The sequence below is a fragment of the Narcine bancroftii genome, chromosome 6 (genome assembly GCF_036971445.1).
Source record: "Narcine bancroftii isolate sNarBan1 chromosome 6, sNarBan1.hap1, whole genome shotgun sequence".
NCBI classification, from domain to species: Eukaryota; Metazoa; Chordata; class Chondrichthyes; order Torpediniformes; family Narcinidae; genus Narcine; species Narcine bancroftii.
In genome coordinates, this window is record NC_091474.1 from 128,048,930 (window position 1) to 128,061,516 (window position 12,587).

General features: G+C 42.0%; 1 protein-coding gene across 18 annotated transcripts in view; it reads right to left on the reverse strand.

Moving 5' to 3' along the window:
* Positions 1-12,587, reverse strand: part of dst (dystonin) — a 570,552-nt gene that overhangs the window by 325,017 nt on the left and 232,948 nt on the right. For all 18 annotated transcript variants that reach the window (XM_069886058.1, XM_069886062.1, XM_069886061.1 and 15 more), the window contains one exon: positions 4,781-4,947. In XM_069886058.1, coding sequence (XP_069742159.1) covers positions 4,781-4,947 — 167 coding nt within the window. The remainder of the gene's footprint in view (positions 1-4,780; positions 4,948-12,587) is intronic.

A 12,587-nucleotide genomic window follows, 5' to 3' on the forward strand; every position in this document is an offset into this window, starting at 1 on the left:
ATGTTGTGTTATAATTATTGGGGGGGGGGTTAATTTGTGTAGTTTAATGATGAGGTATTCTAATTTTTATTATCTTATTTTTTATTATTTCTTTAAATGTAATTTTTATTTTATTCATGTCATAAAATTTTAAATAAAGTTTTAAAAAAAAAGAGGGTAAACCCTAGCAAGGTGTCAGCCCCTGATGGTGTGCCTGGCAGGGTACTGAAAATCTGTGCCAACCAACTAGCTAGAGTGTTCACGGACATTTTCAATCTCTCACTGCTGCAGCCAAATGTTCCCACCTGCTTCAAAAGGGTATCAATCATACTGGTGCCCATGAAGAGTAGAGTGAGCTGCCTCAATGACCCCAGTAGCACTTACAACTCTTGTATTAAAATGCATTCAGAGTTTGGTTATGGCCAGAACTAACTTGCATTAAGAGAAAATCTGGACCCAATGCAAGTTGCCTACCACCATAATCGTTCCACAGCAGATGCAATCTCACTGGCTATCCACTCAGCCCTAGATCACCTGAACAAAACCAGGTGATGTATCAACCTGCTTTTCATCGATTACAGTTCAACTTTCAACACCACCATCCCTTCAGTACTGGTCAGCAAGCTTCAAAACCTGGGCGTCTGCACCCGCTTCTATAACTGGATCCTTGACTTCCTCATCCGAAGACCACAGTCAATACGAATTGGAAATAACATCTCCTCTTCACTGACAATCAACACAGATGCACCTTAAGGATGCGTGCTTATCCCACTGCTCTATTGTCTCTATACCCATGACTGCTTGGCCAGGCACAATTCAAATGCCATCTACATATTTGCTGACGACGTCACGGCTGTTGACAGAATCACAGACGGCAATAAGGAAGTGTACAGGGGGAAGTCAGATGAGCTAGTTGAGTGGTGTCACAACAATAATCTTGCACTCAACGTTAACAAAACTAAAGGACTGATTATAGATTTCAGGAAGAAAAGCAGTGGAGAGGATAAAGAAATTCAAATTCTTGGGTATCAACCTCTCTGACGATCTACCTTGGGGCAATCATGAAGAAGGCTTGCCAGTGGCTATATTTCATTGGAAGTTTGAGAAAATTTGGTACGTCAACAAAGACTCTTGCAAATTTCTACAGCTGAGCATTCTGAATGGTTGCATCACTGTCTGGTACAAAGGTGCCAATGCACAGAACAGGAAAAGGCTCCAGAGTGTTGTAAACTCGGCCAGCGCCCTCACGGGCATTATTCTTCTTCACTCCACTGAGGGCATCTTTAAGAGGTGGCATCTCAAGAAAGTCGCCTTTATCAACAAGGATCCTCACCACCCAGGCCATGCCCGTTTCTCACTTCTACTATCCGGAAGGAGGTGCAGGAGTCTGAAGACACACACCCAATGTTACAAAACCAGCTTCGTCACCTCCACCATCAGATTTCTGAATGGTCAATAAACCTATAGAAACTTCCTTGCTTTTTCTCTTTTTGCACTAATTATTTATTTTTTAAATACTGCATTTACAGAACCATAATTTGTTGTAATTTTGCACCTGTAATGCATAATACTGTTGCTGCAAAACAACACATTTTGTGATGTTCATGACGATAAAACTGATCCTGAAATGCATTACCTCAAATGTATCCATCTGCCATTTCTCAGCCTATTTCACCAACAAATCAACATAACTCGACAGCCTGATACTATCCTCCGCACTATCCACAACTCCACTAATCTTTTTGGAATCTTATGAATCTGTGGCATTAGCAGAGAGGAAGCTAAAATGAGTCACTAAATACAGGGAAAGGGATTTGACACAAGCTCAGTCACAGAGACGTACAGTATAGAAACAGGCCCACTGCCTCACCAACTTCACATCAGGCACCTGTTTACACTAATCCCATTTTACAGTGGCCAGTAAAGGAAAATGCTTCTAATCGGTGTTAAACCTAACAACTTGCATGACCTTGGCACACAAGAGGAAACTGGAGCACCTCGAGGGAAACCCACAGGGAGAAAGTGCAAACTCAGCACAGACTGCACCCAAGGTCAGGATTGAACCCAGAATGCTCGATCTGTGAGGCGGTCGCTCCACTGTCTGGGCCACTGTGTCACAAGGTTACACCACTGGCAGTGTTGAACACAAGATGAAGTTTAAGGTGGGTGAAAGCATAAAGGTTCTTCAGGAGGATATTAAAATAAGTCGGGCTTCTGAAGTCACAACATGAAATGAGTTTATCAGCCAATAAATTACATGCAATAAAGTTAGGACCAGTTGAAGCATGCCAGTTTATATTCGAGTCAGGGAAATTGACGAAGCCTCTCATTTATTCTCCATAAAGTTTTAAGTTTTGCAGTGTGGGGTTTATTTACCAGCCAAGCTGGTAAATTCCTCCATCAGCAGTAGGTTAAAGCAGTGACTGCCAACAAGTATCCAGTCCTGTTCTTAATCAGACGGGCAAGGTGCTGGTGCAACTCAGCAGGTCAGACTACATCCATGGGTAGAAATTATGCTGTCAGATCTGTCGAGGTGCTCCAGCAATTCTTTGCCTGCTCAAGATTTTGGCACCTGCAGCTTTTGTGTTTTCAGTCCTGTCCTTGATGAGCGACTTCCCTCTTTTCCACTGTCACGTCCAGAATGCCGTGGTTAATGTGCTGTGGCCCCAAACTTGGAAAATCAGGATCCCTCTGTGGTGAATCTCTGCCAAGCTGCCTGTCTCCCCTCTGGCGACCCTTGCTGTACTAACAATGGCTGTACATTATCTCTACCGTTAAAGACACTCCCCTTGGGTATAACTGTGTATGCACCTATTTCTTTCATTATTGTACCATAAGTTTCTGCTAATAAAAGTCATGATTATTGTTTGACTGCATCGTCTTTGTCTACTTCATCAACTGGCACAACTCCCTCATGGCCAGTTGTAAAGGAATAGGTTTCTAATCTGTGTTAAAGCCCATTTCCAAGTCTTCGGCCATTGGCAGTAATAAAGGAGAACATTTTTAGACACAATACAATGAAAAGGTGATTTCATTATATTAAGGCAGAAAGTATACTCTCTTGCTTACATCAAGTTTCTCAGATCCACAGTATATGTCTTCTGTCTAATTATTCCAAGTATAATCCATGGACTAAGTTCTGTTCAACACCCTGATGGGATTTCTTCTTCTCTTTTCCATCTGCTTATCTTCCCCAGACTCTATTTCCTCAGTGTTTGATCATAGTCTTTTCCCCTCCCATTGTAGTCAGCTACCACAGCAACCACAGACATTATCCCCAACACTTCTTCCTTATAAAATGTACATTTATAGAGACAGCTCGGGTTTGTCCAACAAGGGTGCTTTTAATGTCAAGGCTATCTTCAATTATTCGCAATAGGTAAGGAAATTAATCTCATAAATTATTTCACCAGGCTTACCCTCATTCTCTGGTTTAATTAAAATGTCAGTTCTGTAAATGCCATCCTCACCTCACTTGATCCTTGTCTTTATCCACTTTGAAGTTGTGCAACAAAGATTACCTCTCAGTTACTGCCTAATGGAGCTCGCACCTCGCCGTTGAGTAAATGCGCAGCGTTGGTACATTCTCCCTGCGATTGCATGGGTTTCTCACCACGTCCCAAATACAATCACGGTTAATGGCCACTGTAAATTGCCCATGGTGTGCAGGAGAAAGGTAGAATGGGGAGGGGGAAGGGAGGAGAGGGGGTTGATGGGGATGTGGGGAGAATGTGGCTTTAGTGAAAAATGATGGTTCATGACATACATGGGCTGATACGGTGGATTGAAGGCCTGTCTCCATGCTGTATGGCTTAAAGACAGTAAGTTTCTCCTAATTCTCCAGTGAAGTTCAGAGTTACCATCTGATGTTGATGATTTACAGCTATTTCCTCAAATAACAATGTTTTTCCTTCACATCCATTCTCTTGAACCTCAACAATAATCATAAAGATTTCCATGCTCACTCCGCTTTATTTACTCTTTCACTGGAAGAGAGCCCCAGCCATCCAGTGTTCCCCGTTTACTGTATTCCCTCATTTCAGTCCCACCTTTGGAAGTTTATCTCTTCACTTGTTCTCATAATTTGTTCCCCCACCCCCAACCTAATCATTTGCAGGCTAGATTTGAACACTATACCTCCAGTGTGCTCTATCAGCCAATCAACACAAGCATTGGGCAGCCCTGCCAGACGTAGCCCCAGAAGTTATAAAAAGGCGGCCATCCCAACATGGACCTCGAGAAAGGATTTTGGTCAAAACATCAACCATTCTGGGTTTTGTTTTCTCCCACTGATCTTGCTTGAGCCACTGAGATCCTCCAAAAAATTGTGTTGAGCTTCAGATTCCAGCATCCGTAGGGTCCTGTGTGCATCCAACTTACAAAGAAGCACCCTGTCCCAACATAGCCCCAGCATTTATAAAGAGGCAACTGGCCTAACATACCCCCCACCCCACCAAACCAATGTTTATAAAGAGGTGGCTTGGTCCAATCTGACCACAACCAAAAGGTTGAATGTTGTTTTGATACATGGCTCACACTTGATATCAGTTGTGGAATGATAACAAGCTCAGGTGAGGCTTGAACTCTTGTTCATTTCCCTTGTAAAATTATACAGCACAGAATAGTTCCTTTTGCCCAACTATTGGATGCTGACTGAGTCTTCTCCCTGTCTAGACTTTTGTTGATTTAGAACTCCTCTTCAAGTGCCTTCTCAACTCTCCCAGCTACACATGCAACTCTGCACCTGGAAAATCTATAAGCTCATGAAGAGATTTTCCATACTGATTTGTGAAAGCTGTACCTGTATTTATGAATGATTGCGTTGAAAACTCTGCCATCTCTCCAGCATGAAGTGAAGTTCTCACACCTGATTCCAGCATAACCTTCTATTGCTTGTTGTGACCACAATAAAAGTTTCTCCTTCGCTGACATGTCCTCAGACTCCCCAGTAACGTGGATGTCAGAGATCTGGAAATTAAGTATGAAAGTTAAAAAAAACAATTGTAAGTGATTCTTGACATTTTTAAAAAAACCTTCATATTGTCCAATCACTCTGAACTGTTAACTATCTCATAATGGGCACCGAACCAAAAGCAGTCTGTGCCCTTCAGATCCAGAATGCTTCAAAGGCCGTAACACTTCAAGTGGTGAACATAAAGGAATGGACGGTCCACGGCAAAGTCAAAAAAGGAGCAGAACTTGAGGTACTGGTTGAACTTCTGCACCAATGTCCAAACATAAGCAATCGGAGCAGGGGTTAACCATTGACCCATCGATCCCACTCCATCTTTCAACAAGATCATGGGTGATCTGGCCATAGACTCAGCTCCACTACCTGCCTACTTCCCGCAACCCTACTGTGTCTTTTTTTTTTAAATTATTTTATTTCAAATTTTCTCCATACATGTTGTTGTCAAAGATTGATATAGCACAAATTCTAAAAGAAAACAAACTGGAAACTACACTTAAGACCTCCCCCCCCAACTCCCCCTCCTTCAAAATAATTTAAGTATAAAAGGTACAATATAGTTATATAAAAGAAAGAGAAGAAAAACTTTCAGAATTGCACAGAGCGATGCCATCCAACAGCCAGGTTTAAATAGAGTTCTTTCAGAGAATTCTTGCAGGTCCAGATGCACAGGCAGCACAACATTACAAATTTAAACCTAATATTCGAGTATACGGGCACCAAATTTGTGAAAAAAAAGTCACGCATTTATTTCTCAAATTAGGGAATATAACTTTGAATTTCTGCGCTCCATCTTGCCATACCCAAATGTGAATCAGATTTCCGAGTAACTCCAATGCATTTCCTTGCCACTGCTAAAGCAACTTTAGCAAATTCCAATTCATATACTGACAGTTTTAATTTAGGTCTTGTTCCTTCAATATTTCCTAATAAAAATAAACCTGGATTTTGCAGAAATATAACACATGCAACTTGTTCCAAAAAAGTCCCTAAATCCACCCAAGACCAAGCTAAATGCAAAATAATTTGTACATCCTCACCACATTCAAAACATTGATCTGATAAATCTGATTTCAATTTTTGTGGTCTAAGATACCACTCAGTGGTTCTCAACCTTCTTTTCACTCACATACCACTTTAAGTATTCCCTATGCCATCGGTGCTCTGTGATTAGTAAGGGATTGCTTAAAGTGGTATGTGGGTGGAAAGAAAAGGTTTGAAAACCACTGTTTTAATCGTACCTAATTGACCCATTATGTGCACGGTTTCATAACTCCAAAAGAAATGGGCCAATGATCATTTTTCTCAAGCAAAATATTTCAGTAACAATTAGGTCTACAGCAGTGATTCTCAACCTTCCCTTCCCACTCACATACCACCTTAAGCAATCCCTTACTAATCACAGAGCACCGAAAGCATAGAGATTACTTAAAGTGGGATGCGAGTGGAAAGAAAAAGGTTGAAAATTGTATTTAACTTATCTATAGCTTACATTAATAGAGTTAGTCATGCAATCACTGCAAAGATATGTCCATCTTTGCTCAACAACTGCAATATACAAATCTAGTTCCCACCTCTGTCTAGATTTATTGTAGAAGTAAACTTCTTAACAACTCCTCTCCAAATAAGAATTTCTACTTCACTACAACCAGGTAACAACATGGTTGGTCCTAGCTTGGCCCTCAAATATGCTCTCAATTGAAAATACCAAAAGAGAGTATTTTGGTTATTCCATTTTTATTTCTCAATTGTTCAAATGACATTAATTGACCAATTTCATAACAATCTTTAGCATTTATAATCCCCTTACGAAACCAAATATCCAAAAATTGATTACCATCTGAAAAAGATACAAGAGAATTTTGAGTCAAAGGCACTTTGGATGATATATGTCCCCGTGCACCAATTTCAACAGTTATTTTATTTGAAATATTAAACAAATGTTTCAACAATGGTGTTTCTTTTTCACCAACCATCAATTTTGCATCCCATTTGTACATTTATTCTTCTGCTTTTCTTGCTCCTATTTTGTTCAATTCTATTTTAACCCAAGCCAATAAAAGTAAGAAATTTTTGTAACAGTTTTATAATCTACATTTAATAATATAATGTGTCTATAATATGAAGGCTTTAAAGAGAGAAATGGGGGAGGAGAGATATAAGAGAACAGGAGAGAGGGAGAGAAGGGGGAGAGAAGGGGGGAGAGAAGGCAGGAGAGAAGGCAGGAGAGAAGGGGGGAGAGAAGGGGGGAGAAGGGAGGAGAAGGGGGGAGAGAAGGGAGGAGAAAAGGGAGGAGAAAGAGCTGAGAGGGAGAAAGAGCTGAGAGGGAGAAAGAGCTGAGAGGGAGAAAGAGCTGAGAGGGAGAAAGAGCTGAGAGGGAGAAAGAGCTGAGAGGGAGAAAGAGCTGAGAGGGAGAAAGAGCTGAGAGGGAGAAAGAGCTGAGAGGGAGAAAGAGCTGAGAGGGGTAAAGAGGGAAGGATGAGGAGCCAGGGCGAATGCAAATCGCACAAGCAATAGACAAAGTATGGATGTCAGGGGCAAAGTGGTAAAAGGATAAGAGAGAGTTTTTCAATATTTAAACTACAAACAAGAGTATATTGAAGCAAACTTCCCTCAGCCCCACGCCTGGACTCAATGGGTGCAATCTTTCATTGACTCAATGGATTTTTTAATTAGCAAAAAAAAACATCTGGAATGAGACAAGAATAGATTATTTTTCTTGAACTTATTCTGAACCCTCATGTGACTAACTAGAGAAACAGATGCCAAAAAAAAACTAAACCTGCTTTATCATTCTGTAAAGCAAAATGAATAAGTTTGGAGGGTTTCTGCTGAAGATTGTGTGGGTCATCACGAACAGAGTGGATTCCTGGGATGACCTGCAGACTGGGTTCATACAGCCTTGATTTCTGCGAATGAAATATTGTCTCGTCAAAGCATAGAAACTTGTTACAGGAAATAATATTTCCTCTACCTATGGTCTCTAGAACAGTCAATGTACTCCAATTGTGTTCTCACTAATGCCTTTCTCAGCTGTATCATGAGGTCCAACTGTAGCAACAACAAAAAAATGGGGCGCTACCAGAGCTGCTGGTGTGGACCTGTGAGAACAGAGACACAGTCCTATTCCAGACGGTTCATCCGCCCAATTCCAATTCCGGCAGCTCCATACAGGCATTAAACTGCACATTAGAGGAGTCTATGGTGTTTTCGAACTAAAATCCTGCATCCATGGATCTGTGACCAAGATGGCCATGGCTTTGCTCAGCATCGGCCATGAGGGGTTGCAGACTCTAGGGGGCAGTGGACTGGCACAGGGCAGAAAGAAACTGAGAGAACACCCACCCATCAAGAAGGAGAAGCAGAGAAGATGACCCTACTGGACAGTAGCCATGAGGGATCCATGCAGGCCACAGGCAACTTGCAGTCAGGTGACCAAACAGCTGCTGGAGACTGGCTCATGGGCTTCAGGCATTGATGGCTTCCAAATCATGTTGGTTTGGATCCGGAACTCAGGTTGCTGATAAATCGGACAGGCGTCTGTGAGGCTGCGGATGCTGAAGGAGCAGTGTAGTTGAATCCACGGACACCCAGTGTCTCTGAAAGGAACTCCTTTTTGCTTCTCCCTCTCTTGTATTGTAAGGGACAGCAGGCAACACTAATGACAACTCTTTGTCAGCAATATTACATGCTCTGTTCATGACAATAAAGGAATCTCAAATCTTGTACTCAATACCCTTGTACTCAACGAAGGCTTGCGCACCAAAGGCCTCCTTCACTAGAGTGGCCACTGTTATGGAAAAAGGCACCCGCACCACAAGGTCTACAGGGTTCTATCAGTCCTGTCCTGGTTTGACTTCCCTCACACTTGTTGGCGTTTCCCCAATGAGTGGCAAATACAATTGACCTCAGCCCAATTGTAAACTCAGTATCTGCATCCAGATGTTGTCCCAAATGCTGGTATCAGTATTTTCTGTCATTATTTCATTAATTTTATATTTTCATTTTCTATGATTTGTTCAACACTCTGAATGAGATTTTCTCCCCATAGATGCATGCAATTAAAATGATTTTCTTTTAAAGTATGACATTCTCAAGACTCTTATTGGGAGAAAGCAGCTGAGGTGATGAGGTAGAATGAGTGAGAAAAAATAAATCAGGTGGCCTAACTGTCTTGCCAGCCTTCAAATTGTCTGGGTGCATCTGGGGATAAACATTTCACCCGGAAGGAACATCACAATAAAACTGTTATTAATGAATAAAGTATCAGAAGCAGGAAAGTAAAGGTGTTTGTTCACATAATGTAATGGGCAGAAATAGGTGTGACCTCAGGGTACAGGTGCATAGTTCTTGAAAGTGGCCAGTCTGGTGGGCAGGGTGGTGAAGGAGGTGACTGGCATGCTCCCTTTATTGGTTATGGTTTTGAATACAAAATTTGGGACCCCATGATATACTGTAGCTGCACAAGGCACTTAGAGTACTGTGTGCAGCTCTGGTTGTCCCAGCTATGGGAAGGAAAGGGTGCAGAAGAGATTCACCAGGACGTTGCTGGAACTGGAGAGCTTGTGTTATGGAGTGAGGTTGGACAGCCTGGGTCTTTATTCCCCTAATCACAAGAGGCTGAGGAGTGATCTTATAGATGTTTTTAAAACAATGAGAGCATTGTCAAAGGTGAAGTTTTGATAGTATAGAGTTTGTTTGTTCCTGTCATAATTAAAGGCAAGGTTCACAGGCATAGGCAAATAAGGTACTTGAGGAATATAAAAATGCAAGAAAAAACCTTAAGAAATAAATCAGGAAGGCAAAAAAAATAGGAGGTTGCTTTGACAGACAATAGGCCTTTTCACACCATAGTGCAAAATGAAGGATCTTTGGAAATTTTCCTGAGAACCGTCCCATGAATCTGCCATGTGGAAAGGTCAGGCCGGGAATTTTAAATGGACCCATGGCCCTACCTCGTAATTATTCCTACCAGGAAATTTTCCCGGACCACTCTCTCCCTGCGACGTGAAAAGGCAAGTGGCCGAGCAGGGGAAGCCTCGTGACCTCAAGCCTCATCTAGCCAATTAAAATTAAAATATACTTCCCTCCTGACAACAGTGGGCTGCTTCGGCACATCACAGCAGCAGCACAATGTAGGATGAATGGCCATCTTTGTTAACCATAATCCCTCACGCAGCTGTATTTCCCAGAGTCGTTCTAGCTGCGTGAGAGATTATGGGAAATCAAGTCGGCCATTCATCCAGCATTGTGCCACCATCACGACGTGCTGAAGCACAGTGGGGGGGGGCATGGGCCAGCGGCCAGTGGAGGGGAGGGAGAAGCTAGCGAGCGAGTGGGCAGACAATGAACGGGAGGTGAACTTACTCTTACTCCTGTGAGTGAGTAGTGCATCATCGATTGGGGGCAGGACCCCCCCCCTCCAAATTGCCAAGGACAAAAAATTACCGGGAATTTGGACTGCGGTGTGAAATTCCTGGGTGGTCCTGAATTCCCAGAATTTCACTGGGACAAAGTAGGTTCACTGCTGGCCTGCGTTTGAAAATGGCTACTGTGAAGGAAAATCCCAAGGGTTTCTATCAAGTGCAATAGGATAGTCAGGGATAAAATTGGCCCCCTTGAAGATCGCAGTGGTTGGCTTTGTATTGAGCTGGAAGAGATGGGGGACATCCTAAATGGGGTTTTTTCCCATTAGCCACGGGTATGGTTCCAGAGGATTGGAAGGAACCACACGTTGTTCCGTTGTTTAAAAAAAGGAAATTAATCCTGGAAATTAAAAGCCAGTGAGCCTGACATTGGTAGTAGGTAAATTATTGCAAGGTGTTCTAAGAGATTGGATATGCAATTATTTAGATAGCTAGAAACTGATTTGGAATAGTCAACATGACTTTGAGCAAGATAGGTCATGTATAACCAATCTAATAGAGTTTCTTTTGAGGAGGTTATTAGGAAAATTGATAAAGAAAACTTCTACATGGACTTTAGTAAGGCCTTTGACAAGGTTCCACTTGGGACATTTGTCAGGAAGGTTCAGACGCTAGGTATTCATGGTGAAGTAGAGAACTAGATTCAACAATGGCTGGATGGGAGAAGTCAGAGAGTAGTGGGAGATGATTGCTTCTCAGTCTGGAGGCTTTTGACGAGTGGTGTACCTCAGGGATCAATGCTAGGACCATTGTTGTTTATCATCTATATCAATGATATGGATGATAACGTGGTAAATTGGATCAGCAAGTTTGCAGATGACACTAAGATTGGAGGTGCTGTGGACAGTGAGGACTGTTTTCAAAGCTTGCGGAGGGATTTGGACCAGCTGGAAAAATGGGCTGAATAATGGCAGACAGAATTAAATGCAGACAAGTGTGAGGTGTTGCAATTTGAAAGGACAAAGTAAGAAAGGATGTACATGGTGAATGGTAGGGCACTGAGGAGTGCAATAGAACAGAGGGTCCTGGGAATACAGACACATAATTCCCCGAAAGTGGCGTAATAGGTTGATAGGATTGTAAAGAGAGCTTTTAGCATATTGGCCTTCATAAATCAAAGTATTGAGAATAGGAGTTATGGTAAAATCATATATTGGTGAGGAAGATATTGGTGAGGCCAAATTTGAAGTATTGTGTACAGTTTTGGTCACCTTAAATCAGGAAAGATATCAAAAAGATAGAAAGAGTGCAGAGAAGATTTAGTAAGAGGTGGCCTGGATTTCAGGAAATGAGTTACAGGGAAAGGTTAAACAGGTTAGGACTTTATTCCCTGGAGCGTAGAAGAATGAGAGGAGATTTGATAGACGTATTTAAAATTATGAGGGGGAGAGACAGAATAAATGTAGAAAGGCTTTTTCCACTGAGGGTAGCTGAGATACAAACTAGGGTTAAGAGTAAAAGGGGAAATGTTTAGAGAGAACATGAGGGGCAACAATTTCACTCAGAGGGTGGGCCACATCTGGAATGAGCTGCCAGAGGAAACCATAGAAGCAGGCACAATTCAGACATGCAAAAGATATTTGGATGGATATATGAATAGGAAGGATATGGGCCAGTGGTAGGCAAATTGAACTAGCCCAGAATGCAAGTTTGGTAGGAATAGACGAGTTGGGCCAAAGGGCCTGGGCTGCACGGCTTACTAATCTGAGCAGCCACCATTGGAAACCCTTGATGCCCCTTGCATTTCACACACTGATTCTTCTCTGCACCAAGGGCCAAGCCACAAGAAAATAACACAAACAGTTTCAAAATACATTTCAGTTCTAAAACATGTCCAACCTAGCTTATGGAAAAGGAATGACAGTTTCGAAATCTGGCAAAACATCGCAACCGTCTCAACATCGTATCTTGAAAGCCTCTGAAATACTGTTGACAGTTTTGGCTTCAAGACAACATCAATATTTTTGATCTTTCCATTCTGGAAAAAATGAGATGGGAGTTAAGCTAAGATAACAGCTTCATTCCTGAAGGGAAGTCCCCTTTTGAAACCCAATAATGAGCCCTTCTGTTTATTTCATTATTCAGTCATTCTTCGAATACATGTCAAAATTGGTTATGAGGCTCAGCTGAGGGAATCCTGTCACTGCTAACATCTTATTCTACTCAAACTCCAGATGCAACTGGCAGCAAAATCTTCAGTGAAAACACTTACA